Source organism: Cyprinodon tularosa, unplaced genomic scaffold, assembly GCF_016077235.1.
Source record: "Cyprinodon tularosa strain WSP-4 unplaced genomic scaffold, ASM1607723v1 ctg808, whole genome shotgun sequence".
NCBI lineage: Eukaryota > Metazoa > Chordata > Actinopteri > Cyprinodontiformes > Cyprinodontidae > Cyprinodon > Cyprinodon tularosa.
In genome coordinates this window covers 44,755-62,095 of record NW_024039572.1, presented here as the reverse complement: position 1 = coordinate 62,095, position 17,341 = coordinate 44,755, and the positions used below count along the sequence as shown (strand labels likewise).

Here is a 17,341-nt window from a genome sequence, read left to right as displayed (position 1 = left end):
ACGTCTATTAATCATTTTCCGTTTTTTTCAAGTGACACAATCTCCACAGGTAACTGAAGTCATAAAAGTGGTATTCACTATTAAACCCTCCATGCTTTCCTATGGTTCACTTTAAGAAATAATCCTGTTAGAGTTCTGGTTCTGTTATGTTTTTCTTTTGGATGTTCAGTTTTGCTTTGCTTTTTGTTTTCTAGTTTTTTTAAGGTTTAATTCTTAGTTTATTGTGTACTTTGTTTTTTTTTCAGTAACTGTCTTAGTCTTGGTTCTGTTATGTTTTCTTTCTAGTGTTCAGTTTTGCTTTACTTCTTGTTTTCTAGTTTAAGTGGTTTAATTTTTATTTTGTTGTGTTCTCTGGTTAATTCTTAGTTACTGTTTCAGTCTTGGCTCTGTTATATTTTTTCTTTTGAGTTTTCAGTTTTACTCTGCTCCATGTTTTATAGACTTGGTAGTTTAATTCTTATTTTGTTATGTTTTCTGGTTATTTTCAGTTTTCTAGGTTTTTATTTGTTGCCCTCTTGTGCTCTCCTTTTTCCCTAGCTCCTTTTCTGTTCTGCTCTATGTACACCTGTTCCCAATCTACTCGTTAGTTCTCTCTTTGTCTCAGTCCCCCTTAAATACCCTCTCTGTTCGGTTCTTCTTTGCTGGGTCCTCGTCAAACTTCCTCCTTGTGATAGCGATTCCCCCTGATGACCCCATGGTTTCTGGTTCGTCTTGACTTGTTTTCTTGTTTTGATTTTTTGATTTTGGATTCCTGGTTTCCTGTTTGTTTCTGGACTTTGTTTTCATATTAGGATTTTTGGATTATCTGCCTCTGTTCTCAGTTGACTAATCATTAAATCCACAAGAAATTGTGACAAATCCTGGCATTCTAATGATAGAGGGCATGAACGTCACTAAAGGCTATGCAATGTACAGAATGAGTCCTTCAATGGAAATCAGCACCAGGTTCCCTTTTATTAGTTGAAAACCACATTTAGCATATCTCTGCCTGACATATTCTAGATCAAATATGTTTGCACCCATCATGTACCAATTTTGTGCACTTACAGTGAAGAGCTTGATAAATACGACCTGCGGTGTCTCTTAAAAGGACTTTAAGGGTATTTTTCAAGGTTTATTAAAGAAAAATCTTCAGAAGGTTCTCAGATTTTTTCCCTTTCATTCATTTTTTTTGTTTATGATAGTGCTTCTACTGGAAAAAAATCTTTTATGTCTGTTGATTGTAGACCTGATGACTTTAAAGCTGCTCTTTATTTATTTCAATTGTGTATTGTCAGGTGGAAATTGTTTCTAAAACCCTCCGAGCACATTGAGCTAAAGTGAAAAAAGTATAGATCTTGTCAAAACTGTTGCATGGGAGTCTGTCATCCAGCTGTAATTGTTCATTCTGAAGAGACATTGTCCCTGTTAGTCCTGTATGACACAGGCAGCCCCCGGGCCCTGCATGCGCTGTGGGAGACAGAGATACGAGCACTCCATAATTATTGACAGGTTTGATGCAGTCTGCGAGTGGAAAGTATGGGCAAATTGAAGTTTCAGCTGTTTACCCGCAGGCCCGCCACTGTAATGGAAAGATTTAAAGCCGAGGCCGCATCAGCCACCCACTGACAAAAAAAATACTAGCTGTTACTCAGCGTCGTCAGTGTTTCCTTTTTTAAAGCTCTCTGCCAGCAAAGGTAATTAGATTACAGAGGATTCTCTTATTTAAAGACTTGAGTAAAAGCTCTGCTGTTTATTTTTGGATTATCCAGAAATAACAACGACGAAAGCTTCCAGAGGCACTAGTGGCCTCTAATAGAAGTTACCCTTACCCTGTGGGACAGTTTTGTGTGGCATAACTTAGTGGGTCAGCTAAGTTAGTGGTCTTTCTGCACCAGTGAGCTGGGATCTCATTTGAATCGGTCCTGCTAGACTTGCTGAGCCAAGAGGCTGTCTGTTTGCACGGCCGCTGATCATGTCCCTCAGACTGCTGCCTGCTATCGTGATGGAAAACGACGAAGATGATGATGGGAACTTCACTAACTGGATGAGTAGTTACTGGGGTCACGGATCAGATTCTGGACATTCCAGAGAAAGGAAACGCAGTTTCAGACGGCCTTCGAAAACACAAGTTGATCGGAGAGCATCACTCCCCACTGTGGTAAGAACTGCCTGTGTACCTGGATGCATGCATTGCACTTAGTTTTAATTGAACAAAATGAAAAAAATGATTTCAAACTGTGCTATTTAATCCCAGAATGAGATTTATGTCCTTTTATCACTGTTATATGCTTGCTTTAGGTTGTGACCTCAATTTGACTTTAAATGTTTTATATCACTCTTGTTAGAAAAAGTACAGCTCAGCAGACAAAAGGTTCCTGCAAAAGATAGTGAGGGAAGCTGAGATGTTGATGCGAGTGAAGCCTGTTTGTACCATTAGCATAATATAATCACCCTTTTGCTAATTTCTCCTGCAACCTTGAACGTAAACATGAATAATGCGTCCTAAGTTCCACTGCGAAAGCAGAGCTCATCCATCAACCCCAGGATCAGAACACAATCATTTTAAAAAATATCAGCACACTAAATAAAATGAAAAGAATACCAAAATTAATGAGAATTTAATTTAAGAGCAGATACCTAGTGATATTAATGGTTTCTTACTAAAATTCAAAATCAGGCAAGTTCTTGCATTGGTGCTATAGTACTGTACTGTGGGCAGTAATAGGCATTTTATAAACTAGTATTTTGCCTTGTATTTGCAATAGCAGTTAGCATCAAACACAAAGCATATCTCACTGTTTTTAAACTCACAACCAGGACATAATCAACCCAGAAGTGATATCGATCTGTCCTCTGAGTCTCATGATTGCAGATAAATTGTGTATCTGATATTATTAGAATTATTAAATGTTTTTTACCCTAGTCTTCTACATAACCAAGATAACATAACTCTGATTTTACTGCATGCTATTAAACTTATATGGAAATTTCAGATCCGGCTTTGCATTAAAGAACATTGTAAACATACCAACTCAGACTAAACACATTTACTTCAGTGAACCGTTTTGAATGGATCACAGTCACACTCAATGTGAGAGGAGGACCCTGAACAACATGTTGTTCGATACTGTCAGAGTTACAGCAATGAAAAGAAATGTTTTGAAAATAAAGAATTAAGGTTAAAATTGGCTTAACCTCTTGAACTCCAAGGTCCCCCAATAGGGGGACCTTGGAGTTCACTGCTGCAAAAGATGCACAATGCTGCACTAATTGTGTACCAATGTAGCCAAACCATACATCAAACTAAACAGGAGGAACTCTGCTACAAGCACATATAAGTCATTTTAACATACACCAAACACAACCCAAACACCAAGCATGTTGAGGTTTAAATATCAAAATGTATATAACGTCAGAGCTATGCAATGTGCAAGCTTGGATATAGATATTTACCTCCATCTGCATCATTTTAAAGAGATATTCATTGAAAAAGTGAGTTTGTTTTTTAGGTGGAAGTGAAATATGTCATTCTTTCTTGTGTTCCATCTTAATTTACTCTGGGTTAGTGACATAAATACTGATACTTACACACTTGAACAAAAGTCCCAGGTGTTCCCTTTATTATGACACCAAAATTACTCAAATAGACCTTGTAGATGCAAAGATATACTCTATTTATTTTGGATATGTCATTTTCGAGCAGAAACCTTAAAAAAAGCTGTAGAGCTTAAGAGGTTTAGGAAAGGTGTGCCATTTATTAATTAAAATCTAAATTAATGCATAAATAAGCAAAGATAGAGTTTTGGTCTGTGTTTATAAGAGGAACATTCTGGCTAACACTGGATGGCAGTAATTAAACATTAAATCTACTAAAATTAAAAAACAAAAAATAGAAGAACATTTTATCTGAACAGTTTTCAAACCAACGAGCAACCAGTTAATTTATTGCATGAATAAATCTCTCTCTTTTTAAAAAAAATCAGACTTAAATAAAATTTCCATTTGGGATTAATAAAAAAATTTGAACTGATTTGAATTTTCAAATGTACTTTAACTAATGTTTTTTTTTTTTTTTACATAGGGAGGTGTGTATTTGGGCAGTCATTGTACAAAATTAAATGTTGACATTCTTTTAAGTCAGCAAATTACTGACTCCTTCAATAAAGATTTATTGAATTCATTCACATTTTTTAGCGTTTTTTCCCCTAAAATGAAAAATTAATATGAAATATGGTGAAATTGCAAAAGCATATTTGGCTTGATTAGCCTAGCACATTTGATTAGCCTCGATTAGCACATTTCAGTAACATATGTAAATAATGGGCATATATTAGTGTGAAAGTTTCTATTTAACTTCTCTGCTCTTATTCACATTGACTCAAAATATAGGACTGTGTGATGCTGTCGCCTCGTTCCAGTTGCCATCCAGCCTGATGATGTAGGCTAATGTAGCTCTGTTTTCCACAGAATTTAAAGCAACTTTTCCTTAGCTAAACCTGAACCATAAATAGTAAAAAATTAATAAATACATAAATAAACTGGTTGAAATTAAATACCAGTGGTGGTTCTAGACCAAGTTCACCAGGCGGATGAGGGTGGAGCCATTTTTTCCCATGGGGCCACCGAGCAAAACAATTAAACAAAAAACAGGGCAATAGTTCATCGTTTGAAATATCAAGTTAACCAAAGAGCAATTTTTTACCGTGCAATCCTTAGATATAGCAGAAAAATATAACTCTACCTCAATATGACCAAAGCTAAAAGTGCGACAATTCAATTTTTACATCATTGTAAAATTAAAACAATTCACACCAAAAAAATGCAGTTTCTCTTCTAGTGCACACCCTCGTACATTTATAATAAATTTAGTATTATGTTATATTAAAAGTACTATGTCTTTAGTATAGTTAGTTATAACAGGGGTCAGGACCAGGTCTAAAGGTGCACTGAGCCCTGTTGGCCCATATCTATAACCACCCATGTTAAATACTGAGAATTGTAAAAGTGAAATGCAGTATAGATAAATGTATGAGAATGAGATGACCCTGTATTATAGCTGATAATGATTTCCAATTTAATTTTAAGGTTGGATGAGGTCATATGGGCTTTGACTGATTACAGTTATTTAATCCTTTAACAGTTTAACACATAAAGGATAGAAATAAAGCATGCCGCAGGTCTTTTTCATTCTTGATACGGGTCATTTTGAATAGAGACAATTAATTTTGACAGTATTTTTTACATGACATATCGGTTTTTAAAACCAAACAGAGTTCCTTGGAAGACATGGGATTAGCTGCTACTCTAAAAATGGGTTTGGTTCGTAGTTCTAATGCATTTCTTATATAGGAAGAAAATATTTGAATATGCTTCATCATTTGATCTGCCATTTTTTTTTGTCAAAACTGATAAAGGAAATATTGTCTATGTCTGACCTCTAGCCTATTAACCGATGACCTTCTGATCCCATATATCTCATGGGATTTAATGTCCCTAATTTTATTAAAGAGGACTTTTGGTGAAGGTTTTAAACAGTTCTAAATGCATGTATATTCTAAATGTCCAATACACTGTATATCTAAACATTCTTTTACAGTTCAAACTTTTAGACTTTCCAGTATGGAATTATTCACAGAAATTATCTTTATTTGAGGAGCTTTTCATTAAAAAAGAGCTGGTGATCTCACATAACCATAGCCAAAAGCAGGTGGGGACAGAGAATAACAACCTTATAATCTTAAACCCAGCTCAGTATAAGGAGATCATGGCTCCATAAAGGCTAAAATAAGAGCAAACGCCTCGCTCTGTTTAAGCTTCAAGCAAACCCAAAGGTAGTTCAGCAAATAATAAAAAAACAAAAAAAACAAAATAAGCATTCATCTGGGCCTTCCTTCTATTTCCTGCAGTCGATTAATCCTGACACTCTGCAGAGCAAACAATATTTCAAAAATATATGGTTATTCATACTTTTTTTTATTATGTTTTTTAATCAAATATTTCTCTTGCAAGAGTTAAAGCTTCTGTATTGTTTCTACGCATGGATTATCTGACAATGTAGAAGCTCACATTTAGATAGACATGAATACAAATTTAGAAGAGGACTCTACAACATGGTATGGCATTAGCAATGCAATATTTTATCTCTCTGGTTATGAATTCATAGACTGTAGTTCTTTGACATGTATCGATAACCTGTCAACAAAGCAAAGATTGGTACATGGAACACTTATATTGAAAACACTCAAACATTATTGTGTAGTGAAATGAAATGCACGTTTTTGTTACTATACTCAAGAAGCATTTTTACTTTTACATTTTACTTTTACTAACCTAAATTTGAGCAAAGATATCAGTACTTTCTAATCCTTTTTCAAATCTGTCTCATTACTTCTATGCATGTTTATAACACCTCGTATTTATCATGATCTGTTTCAAATTTAAAGCCATATTCAACTTTAATGCTGTGAAAGCAAAAAATATCAACTACTTTTGTTCACTTCGAATCTATATTATCCTATCTGAAATTTTATTTTAGAATAGAATAAAACAGACTGAGTCATTATTTTTTTTGTCAACCAACAAAGTGGTAAAATAAGAGAATAATAACTTTCCTGTGCATCCAACTTATTTTTTGTTTTGTTAAAGGAAGAAAAAAGTTTATAAAAGAATTCTGTATTATTTAAGGCAAAAACAAAGCCATTGACCTAGTAGGTGAACCCAGGGTTCACCTATTGGGTTATCCGGTCATCCCGGCACAGGGTCCTCGGTCCTGGGATTATTGGATATGAGTGTTGTGTGCAAATGTATGTATGCTGTTTATATTTTATTTTTTTGAAGAGTCTGTGTGTTGCGAGTGGGGGCACTAGGGTGGGAAGGTGTGATTGAGACTATGTATGTTTTTTTCTTTCTTTCTCTGCTGTTTACTTGTCAGGTTCCAGTCTGAACTGATCCCCCTCCCAAGAACATCTCAAGTCTCCGCTAAGTGTGGAGCCCATTCCCCCTGTCCTGGCCCTCTCCACTTGCCGGCACTTTGGCTCGCCTTCGCATTAGTGGTGCTCATTACTGGCCGCTGCTTCGCGGGGGTTTGTCCCTCGGGGCCTGGTCAGGGCTCCTGCCAGGGGGCGGGTCGCCCCTGGGGCCTCGGGTGCCTTGGGACCATGGCCTGTTCCACTTCGGGGTGGATCCTGGGGGGTTCGGCATTGCGATGTCTGGTAGGGGGCAGATTTCCTGGGTTGGCTCCCATTTTGGACGCCCTTACTCTGGGGTTCCCTCTGGGCATCTGGGGTTTTGGGTCACCCGGCAATTGCCTCGGTGCTCTGGGGGGGGGGGGGGTCTTGGGCTCTTCACAACCACTATTGAGCATTTTCCCTTTGGATAAACTTTACATGCACAAGTGCACTCCCTCAACTTCAGGTGCTTGGTTCCAGGTACTTAGAGATTCATTTCCATACAGAAAGCCCATATTCTTATTTTCAGCTACCACAGTAAACATGTCAGCTTAAATAATACTACATATACTTCAGCGATAGAATCAAGGTGCTACTTTATTGTGTCTCTTATACTATATCTGTTGGTTGTGCTTTTCTTTTTTACATCTCTTTGCAGATGATCAAGCAGACTGAAGATTTTTTATCATTGTCTCCCTTTTATCTCCTCTTTCTTTCATCCTTTCTCCTTTTTTCCTGTTTTTCCTTTCCTGTTCTACTTTCCCATTGCAGTGTCCATATATTCTGTAAAACTCCCTGCATGAATTATAATAAAGCTATTGATACTTATAAATCAAGCGGAACTCTTTGGCGTTAGCCATACTGTTCCACTTGTGAAAGCTAAATCTGTTGGTCCCTTTTTGGTATCAAGACAATTATTTTTATTGCCACATTGCCAGACAGGACACTGTTAAAAAAATAAAAACGTAATTTTACTTAAACTTAAGTATAATGTAGAATCTGCAATGTTTTAACTGTAACTCAAGCAAACAAGTTTAATAGGTTCTTTCACTTTTTTTTTGCACACCTATTTGTACTTTGACTAAGCTAAAGATTTTGAATACTTTTGTCACCTCTGTATTTAAATGTATTACAGAATTCCTGCTCTTACATAACATAGTAGAAAAAGACTGGTGCTGTTAAATGCTTATGATGTAAGACAAACATTCTCAGACAGAAGATTCCCCTTACATCACTTTAAGAAGTACTTTCTTTTTCAGATTACAGCTAATTAAATTAATTGGCCAAACTGAGTCAAGAGGTAAGCTATATTTAGTTGGTGTTACCTAAGGATGAAGGTTGTAGTGTGATTATCCCCTTTATTCTGTTCCACCTTCTCATTGCTCTCTGCATTTGCAGTAGAAAGAATAAAAACCCTACAATGACTCCAATTTTCTTGTTTCTCTGCTATGTACAGACACAGTTAGATGCCATGAAGCTGAACAGGATCCACACAGCGTCCAAGGCGGCCATTCCTAAAAGGAGGGAGGAGAAGGGGGAGGTAAGGCCCCATCAGAGGGTACATAGGATCTCCTCGGATGAAAGCCGGCCCAACACGGCTATCCCAGAGAGCCGCATCACACCCATCCCAGAGATCACAGAGTCCTTCCAGAGAAGGCTGTGCCTCAATGAAAAGAGAACCATGTCACTGGTGAGTTTTTTTTACCACTTAGTTTGGATTTTTTTATAGATCATTATTCAACTTCTTGCTTAGTTGCTTTAGGTAAAGCCTGTAGGAATTAAGGAAAACTTAGACGGCATTAAGGTGGGATGCCTGAGATGTTCACGCAGCCAAACAGAGATGTAAAATCTGTATGACATAACAGAGAAGTTTCCGTCTGCAGAGCCAAAAGTGGCAAAATCTTTCAGCGTTATCTTTTAAAAACCATTTGAAAAAAAAATTGGATGCTGCTAAAAACGCTAAAAGCCAAATAATTCATTCATCAACTGTATTCTGCATTGTATTATTTTATTAAAACATGTCAAACCAATAGGAGGTTTCATTCATCAACCCTTTGAAAGTTCACTTATTAGTGAAGAAAGTTAAGCTGAGGTCAAAAGGAGGAAAAATATTAGCCTGACGTAGTCCTACTCAATTCTAGTCAGAATATGAGTCTGATACTGCTCCACAGAGCTGTGATTATGGGGCGTGTTTTGAACGGACCAGGAAAAAAAATGCCTCTGCACTCAATTGGATAGACCTACAACCAATAAGAGCAACGGAGTGCGTGACGTATGTTAAGCCAGGCATAGTTGTTGTCAACAAAAATCAAAGCGTGCAGTTGCGCGCCTAGAATAAGAAGATGAGCCGTGATCGCGTTTCTCTTTTACTCTTTTAAAATCTATTTGCTGTCGATATCTTCTAGAACAGACCTAATAGCAGAATCTACTCACCTCAACTCTCCAGCGGCAGCCATTGTTGTTGTCGCCCAAGCGCGCTTTGGTCACGTGGTTGATTACGTTACTGTTGATCATCTGTCCATCATCGTATAAAGCCCGCCCTGACAATTTGATTGGATCGCCAGAGAGTGGGCGACCATACTCGCGCTACTATGGAGCAGAGCCAGACCGAACTTCCCGACCTCAAACCTTGTGGGCGGGACTAAGTTCGGAATGGCACCCAGGCTAGAAAAATATCACAACTAGAGGTTTAATTTGAAGACACTGCTGTGATTATGATGGCAAATGTAATAAAAACATAAATGTGCAAACCCTTTTGGTCCCATAGGGCCCTGGGTACATGTTGTAATGCTTGTACGAAGCCCCTTCAGAGGTGTTGTGTCTCATTCTGTGTGGGGAAAGTGGTCTGAGCTGATCCTCCACATGTTGATGGAGGTCAGAACTCTTGGCTATCCATAGACTTTTATTGGGTTGTCTGGTTGGAAGACTGTTCCAGAGTGTTCTTTCTAGAAGATGGTAGCACAGATACAGATCTTCGACATTAGTCCCCTCTTAACCTCATACCTAGTGGCATTTCACACTATAGGGCTAAAAGTAATTTCCCTGTGTCACTTCACATTGACGGCAGGACTCGATTCCACACTTTGCTCCCACCAAATGGTATAAAAGGACACACTTTGTTGCTCCAACTGTGGTTGTTTGATGTTTTGGTTCTTTAATAGTGCCACCTACTGGACTGAGGGCATAGTGAAGCTTTCCTTGCGATTCCCCTATACGACGTTAGGTGGATTTCAATGTTTGGTCAGTGGTCAGTGCAATACCTTTGAAGGCATTGCAAATGGATATATAGTTTTTGGAGAATAATACACAACTTTCAAAAAGATTTACTGTTAAAAAAGGAAGATGGGCTTTTGTGTTTAGCTACTTTACTCCAATACTTCCCAAGATATTCTCTGCAACCAGTTCTCAGAAGTGACCTTATCATGTGTAATTTGATTTCAGAACAAATCTTAAACGATATTAATGAACAAACATCTTTATGACATAGAAATAGAGTAGAAAAATCTGGTAAAAAGTTATAAACATTTGAGCTTCTTTTTGAGCTATCATTCCAGCAAAGCACAGCTGTAAACATAATAAGAAATGGCAATCTACCTTACCCAGACCTATAAAGAAAGGAGAGAATAGGTTAGTGATCTGGACATCAATGTAACACTGAAGGATAAATATAGATTCCTTATAAAAGAGGAAATAATAGTAGTAAACTCCATACGCCTGGATTTTGTGGAAGAGTTGCAAGAGAAAGCATTTATCAGTTGTTTTTGCCCTAAAAATCTCTATACATGGGGTACCAGCTGTCGTGTTTTTCTTAAGCATGGACATGGAAGCTGGTCAGAGTTATTTGGAGGATTGAGGGAGCCTATTATATGATATTTAGAGAAGTAAACCTTTTAGAGTCTGCTGAGTGCTTGAAACGGGGACAGAGGTTCACCTTATGGCAATACAACAACCCAAAACCTAAAGGAAGGGTTATAATGGAATGGTTTCCAATAGATACAGTATAATGAAAGTTCATTTTGATCCATGATGTTGAAAGCTGAGAGAGATATCCCCCTAAAGAAAACCCCTTGCTTTCCCTCTAAAGTCTCTGACTGTTTAATATTATTATATCAGATAAAACCCAAAGCAAGTACATATACTTTTTTGCAAAGTGTCAAAATGTAAAACTTCTAAGGGTCATGAATTTCTTACCCTCTCTTGTGCACTAAAATGCAGCCTTTCCTTGCAGATTGAACCCCTTACATATCTCATTATAGTTTGCCCGTACATCAGTAACATCCTCCTTGTATTTGCTTAATGATGCTGAAGTTTGCTGTAGGAATTTTAAAATATTGGGCTCGGAGGACTGAGAAATCCATGATATTATCGGTTAACAGTTTAAAGCCACTGTATTTAGTATTATGAGGTACACATGGTACAGCTCGTAAGCTAATATTGATCATTTATATATAAATTATCTATATATAAGGTTTTTGGAGTCACATATGCACACATTGAGGCTATGTATTTTAATAAGAAAAGATCATGTAAAACGATCCAAAAGAAAACACAACAGAACAGCAACATTCTAACTGAATGATTGACTAATTTGACAGCTTTATGACAGAGAGAGAAACAAAATAATGTTGATATTGAGACTGAAAATCGTCTTTTTCTCTACGTTTTGTAGAGCGATAAAGACAAGGTGTTCCTGAATTGTCATGAAGATCTGTGTAAAAGTGGAGAGAGACTTCAAGAACTACAGTGCACACATCGCTTCCACAAAGAGGTAGGAAGCTGATTTGGTTTAGATCTTTAGTGCATGCTTCCTGTCTGTGGTGCATTCACATTACATTCCCAGCATGCCAGAAATCAGATCTATGGTACAAGGAGTCATCTAATTCCTGCACATGCATGATGGGGCCTGGTATGAAAACAACAACCCTGTAGCAAAGAACAAAGACCTGCAATGACTAGAAATGCATGGAGAGTCTTCACAATCTGTTGACCCTCAACCTCAGCTAAATCTGATGCCTCCTTTTGGTTGGTGCCTAAGGAAACCCGGATGTTAGAGCAGAGTGTGCCACGCAGAAGAAGCGACACCGCAGCTTGTATGTTCAGGAGGCTCTCGGATGAGCGACGAAACTCTGCAGATGGATCCATTTTCCCAACAAGGGATCTGCACACCCCACAGCGTCAGCTTTCCTTGCGAAGACATCGCTGAGACCTCTCAGTACAAGGGTGCCATCTTTAAACAAACTATTTTAAATGTTTTCTCCGAACATCAAGATTCCTCCTTTGTCATAAACAACAGTGTGGTTTCCTGAAAACTGCCCTGTAAGTTCTCTTGGTTTGCTCAGATTTTGGTGTTTTGCTCCCCATAGTGAAAGACTAAAAAGATAGAATTTTAAATATTTGAATTTTTCATAAAGGGTTTTTGATGATCAGAATATGACCTAGTTTTTATTCACTTCAGTTTATTTGTAACGGGTCATTTCAGGACACATGTAATCTCAATGCACTTTATAGAGACAATTCAACCAGACCATACGGTCAAACTGATTCGAAGTTTTATTTCTAATAAAAAGCATTTGATTGCATCAACTCATTGACTCAAAGGCAGTCCCTCAAGCCAAGCATGCTTGTAGCGACAGTAGAGAGGAAAAGCTCCCTTTTAACATGAGGAGACCTCCAGCTAAACCAGACTCACTGTGAGCGGCAATCTGCTGAGGCTGACTGGGGTTTAAGGAGACAGAAGCAGAGATACAGAAAGAAGCACAGATATAAAAGGCAACTGTCAACCAGATTCACAGGCGGCACCGTCCAGCCACCTCCAATTTCAGAGGATGAAAGGGAGCACATCGAGCCAGTCATAGTCAGAGAAACAGGACTACACTGTATAACAGGCTTATCTCGACCATGTATAAACAAAGGTGTTGATGGTAGCAGCAGCACAGCTGATATTTCTCTCCAGGATGGAGTCACAGCCAAACAAGAACAAACCAGATGAAGCTACTATGAGAAATAGCAGAGAGAGCAGAACGTTAGAGGTTGAACTAACAAATGCAGAGTGGGAGAATAGAGATAGAATGATGAAATGGGGGTCCCTATGTCCTCCAGAAGTCTAAGCCTATAGCAGTATAACTATAGAGATAGCTCGGGATAACCTGAGCCACTCTAACTATAAGCTTTATCAAAAAGGAAAGTTTTAAGCCTAGCCTTAAAAGTAGACAGGGTGTCTGCCTCACGGACTAAAACTGGTAGTTGGTTCCACAGGAGAGGAGCCTGATAACTAAAAGATCTGCCTCCCATTCTACTTTTAGAAATTCTAGGAACCACTAGTAAACCTGCAGATTGAGAGCGAAGTGCTTGATTAGGTACAGAAGGAACAATCAGATCTCTGATATCAGATGGAGCTTGGCCATTTAAGGCTTTATATGTGAGAAAGAGGATTTTAAATTCTATTCTGCATTTAACAGGAAGCCAAAGAAGAGAAGTCAGGATAGGAGAGATATGATCTTTCTTTTTAATTTTCGTTAGAACTCTGGCTGCAGCATTTTAGATCAGCTGAAGGCTTTTAACTACATTTTGTGGACTTCCTGATAGTAAAGAATTACAATCACAATTCACAGATCAAAGAAGGGAATTCTAGAAACCTCATGTGGGATGTAAATGACAGGACCTGATCAAAAATAACACTAAGGATTTTTACTTTATTATCTGAGATAAATTTAATCCCATCCAAAAACTGTAACTGACTAATCAGGTACTTTGTCAGACTCTGGTCCAAAGACTATAACTTCTTTTATGACTGTATGTAATTAAATGTAATTAAAAGTGATTTTTCTCAACATTAAGCTTCTAGTGTTCTTTGCAAAAGTATGCATACTGTCTAATCCTAACATTTTGTCATGTTACACCAAATTATAAATATTTTGGAGGGGAACTGTGTTACAGACCAACACAAATTCTTTAAAAAATAATATACATATGAAAGCGAAGATGTTTTTTTTTTTTTTTTTACATTTTTTCTTACAGGCAAGATTTGTGGTGTGAACAACTTATCGCTCCAGCATATTCCCCCACCTGAGCGTTACCCTCTGTAGCTCTCCCAAAGTTACTCTGAAACAGTTCCTATAGTGTTGTATACTTTTGCAAGCTCCAATATGTGGTGTAAAATTTGTCTGTCAACTTTAGCTATAAAGAAATGTATAAAGAAGATAAAATATTGGGTTGTGTGTTTATATTTAGATTATATTTATATCTAGATCAATATATAAAGGTTCTTGTACAATGCAACTTTTTAAAAGCTGACCTTGTTTTATTATAGCCCAGATGTTAAGATTAACCTAACCCTAACCCTACCATCACTGGTATCATGTGTTTGAATTTCTCACTTTGAATTATATCAGTAATGTCACTTACACTCAGGTTCATTCCTGATTGTGCAGAATAACCTTTAGAACACATCTTTGTTAGATTGGAGGTAATAGTACGGTAATTTAAATGTGGCTGACTGTCTGTTTTGGGATGTATTTCAGTGCATGGAGCAGTGGCTGTGGATGAGACAGACATGCCCAACATGCCGTGTCCACATCTCGGTGATGAGGCCTCTCTACTGTACTTCGTCTCGTACCACTGTCCCATGAGGATGTAATGCCTGCATCTTACCTCCAGCACATTGCAATTACTCCTTCCAGTGCATGACAACCCTGTTCTAGACCTTCTTCTTGTCTTAGAACAACAAGGACCTTCCAGGAGAAATGCAGACAGACTTTATCACATACAACCAATTACTGAGCTCTGAGAAGACAATGACAAACTGCTCGATTTGATTCGGGTTTGAGCGTTGACCTTCACATAATAACTAAAGGAAACGCCCAGGGAACTCAGCTCCAGACAACAGGCAGTGTTGTATTTAAACAAACTTCTAAAGGAATGCCAATTCGCTAAGGCTTCACCTCAACGTACATCTCTAAAAACAGAGGACTGAGTCGGAAACATTTTAATTTGGATGTGTTAATAATGCAGCTTAACTCAACAATGTTGCATAATAAATTCAAAACAGCATATTTTATTCTATTGTTGTTCATTGTTACCCACAGACAAATTAAAAAGGCATTAACACTTGACAATCAGTTCAATTAGATCCGTAAAACCCTAAATTAATATTCCATTATTTCCCATCATAAGAACATACATTTCACCAATATATTCCAAAAACATCCCTTAGAGATAAAAAAGGGGTATTTTTTTAATTAATTAATTAATATTTTGCATTAGACACAAGAAGGGGCTTTCAAATACTTTTCAAATCTAATTTCCAATCTACACTGCCTCCCTTCCTTAGCCTTAAAGCCAGCTGGAACAGCAGAGGAGCGTTGGGTGTGTCCAACCTGCACCGGCTTGCCGCAGGTCAGAGTAGCTAGTGGGACTAAGAAAATAAATGATGGGCATCGCCAACTTTCTAAGCAGTTTCTTAACATGTAGAGCTACGTCTGCCATCATCTCTAAGCTTTTAAAGACAACTGTGTGCCCTTCACTGCTTAATGCAATGTTTACTGTGTGCGCAGTAAAAGTAAATGTTAGCGTATATCGTGCATCTATTTTAAGCATGTGCAATTATAGGCTGCTAAAATGATCCTATTTAGCCAGTGACAGAGCTAGAAAATTTCACATGAGAGAGAAAGGAGACAGGCTGGAATTCTCAATCTCTCAAGGAGTTAACAAAACATAAAAGAAACCCTTTGAAATTTTTATTTTGTCATCTTTTCTCCAAAGGAAGAAAGACAATTTTAAGTATAAGCTCACTGAGAAAGATGTTCTACAAAATAAGAGAGAAATTAATAAAGAGAACAATTAAAAAAACACCTAAATGATCATAATGGAATGATTTTAGCTGTCACTTTTATGAGTGTTTACATTGTTGTTATCTTATACTATTGCTTTTCATGCTGTTTGCAAAGTACACCAAAGGAAGTTGTATTTCAGTTTTGTTGTACCCTGTATAGATTATTCTATTCGATTCTGTTCTATTAAATTCTATTCAATATTTCTGCAGTGGAATTTATACAGAAAATAACTATATCAGGAGGTGCAGTTGCATAGGCTGGATTCCCTGACTTTGTAGCTTCCTTTTCTGCATCAATTCCACTTATGCTAAGATAGTTTTCCTCATCTTCAGTCATCGCTACAGCTGTTACAGTCTCGTTATAACTCTTCTTTCCTCATATCTCACAGTCCTTTTTCTTTATTGTAATACCTCATTTTTTGTGACAGAAAGTAGAAATGTCATAACTTAAATTTCATTTTCATTTTGATAGGCAAGCATCAAGATTTTAGAAAATTAGCACTTTACATATGTATAGTAAAAATGTCATATATATATATATATATATATAACAAGATCAGTATTTCTTTTTTATTTTATTTTACGCATCCTGTTTAATAATATAGCACCAAGAACTGATGTCTAGGTGCTTCAACGAGCTTCACAAAGCTCCACTTCATCATTGTACCTTATGAAACTTTATTAGACTATTCTTTTTTAAATAAATGTCAGTGTCTATAATTTTTATTTGCATTCATCTTATTTACATGTACACTCCTATCATATAATCATAACAGCGCTGCCCTTATAAAATCTAAAAAGAAGTATTCAAATGTGTTAAAATCCTACAATAGCTATGGAATAAAAGAGCTCTCTCATACCTTGCTGAGAGAAACAAACCAAACCTGCTAAAGATGTTATCAATAATTTAGCCTTCATTAATTTACATGTGTCAACAAAACGAATATGAGCTAACAGCTAAAGGACTGATAGGCTCCCACAATTTTTTTCACACGAGTTTACATCTACAGAAAGGTGCTGTTTGGCAATCAAAAATTATATCTTATCATCTATATGATATGTAGACGGTGCTGGATTTTGTTCCCTCTTTAGCAATTGCTCAACTTAAACTATAAAGAATTACTTTGGAGGACAATCATTATTTTGTTTCCATCTAACCCTTGTTTGTTTTTTACAGTCCAAATTTTGCGTAGGTTCAGCCAGCGCATCTCTGCATTTGGCTGGGAAAACACAAGCCACAAAATACATGCTGTCATATTTTGGTGTAGGAGGTAGAGCTGGGAATGGAAATTAAAAAGACAGCACTGCATAGAGAAGTGGTTCCCAAACTATTTCTACCTAAGGCACACCATATGACAAAAATTTCATGGCACGCCTTTGTGCAAAATAGCCTACAACATGTGTTATAACTCAAATGATCTGTAAAGTTCATAATTATTTACTGATGCCAAATAAAATGTGACTGTTAAGGTTCAGAAAAGAGGACCCAGTTTTCAAAGCAGATAGACAGTTTGATATTGTGTTTATTAAGAGTAATGTATCTGCAGTGAACAGCGAGGGTGCAAAGACAGGAACCCCTGCA

General features: G+C 37.2%; 1 protein-coding gene across 3 annotated transcripts; it reads left to right on the top strand.

Annotated features, from left to right (window-relative positions):
• The first annotated feature begins 1,610 nt into the window (after positions 1 to 1,610).
• Positions 1,611 to 16,263, top strand: lnp1 (leukemia NUP98 fusion partner 1). Of its 3 annotated transcripts, none has more exons than XR_005279508.1 (5): positions 1,611 to 2,140; positions 8,386 to 8,619; positions 11,599 to 11,697; positions 11,965 to 12,245; positions 14,450 to 16,263. XR_005279508.1 is itself a non-coding variant. In XM_038271730.1 (5 exons), the coding sequence occupies exons 1-4, from the start codon at positions 1,955 to 1,957 to the stop codon at positions 12,130 to 12,132; spliced, it is 687 nt and encodes a 228-aa protein (XP_038127658.1). In that variant the 5' UTR covers positions 1,611 to 1,954; the 3' UTR covers positions 12,133 to 12,149; positions 14,450 to 16,263. The 3 variants fall into 3 exon arrangements, 2 of the variants coding, with proteins under 2 accessions (XP_038127658.1, XP_038127659.1); XM_038271730.1 differs by having other exon boundaries at positions 11,965 to 12,149; XM_038271731.1 differs by lacking the exon at positions 11,965 to 12,245.
• The last annotated feature ends 1,078 nt before the right edge of the window (positions 16,264 to 17,341 follow it).

Bases quoted from the DNA above. Each gene is read 5' to 3' on its own strand.
- lnp1 (XM_038271730.1), top strand. From the start codon at position 1,955: ATGTCCCTCAGACTGCTGCCTGCTATCGTGATGGAAAACGACGAAGAT. The intron at 8,620-11,598 runs GTGAGTTTTTTT...TACGTTTTGTAG, and splicing joins AAAAGAGAACCATGTCACTG to AGCGATAAAGACAAGGTGTT. The intron at 11,698-11,964 runs GTAGGAAGCTGA...TTGGTGCCTAAG, and splicing joins CACATCGCTTCCACAAAGAG to GAAACCCGGATGTTAGAGCA.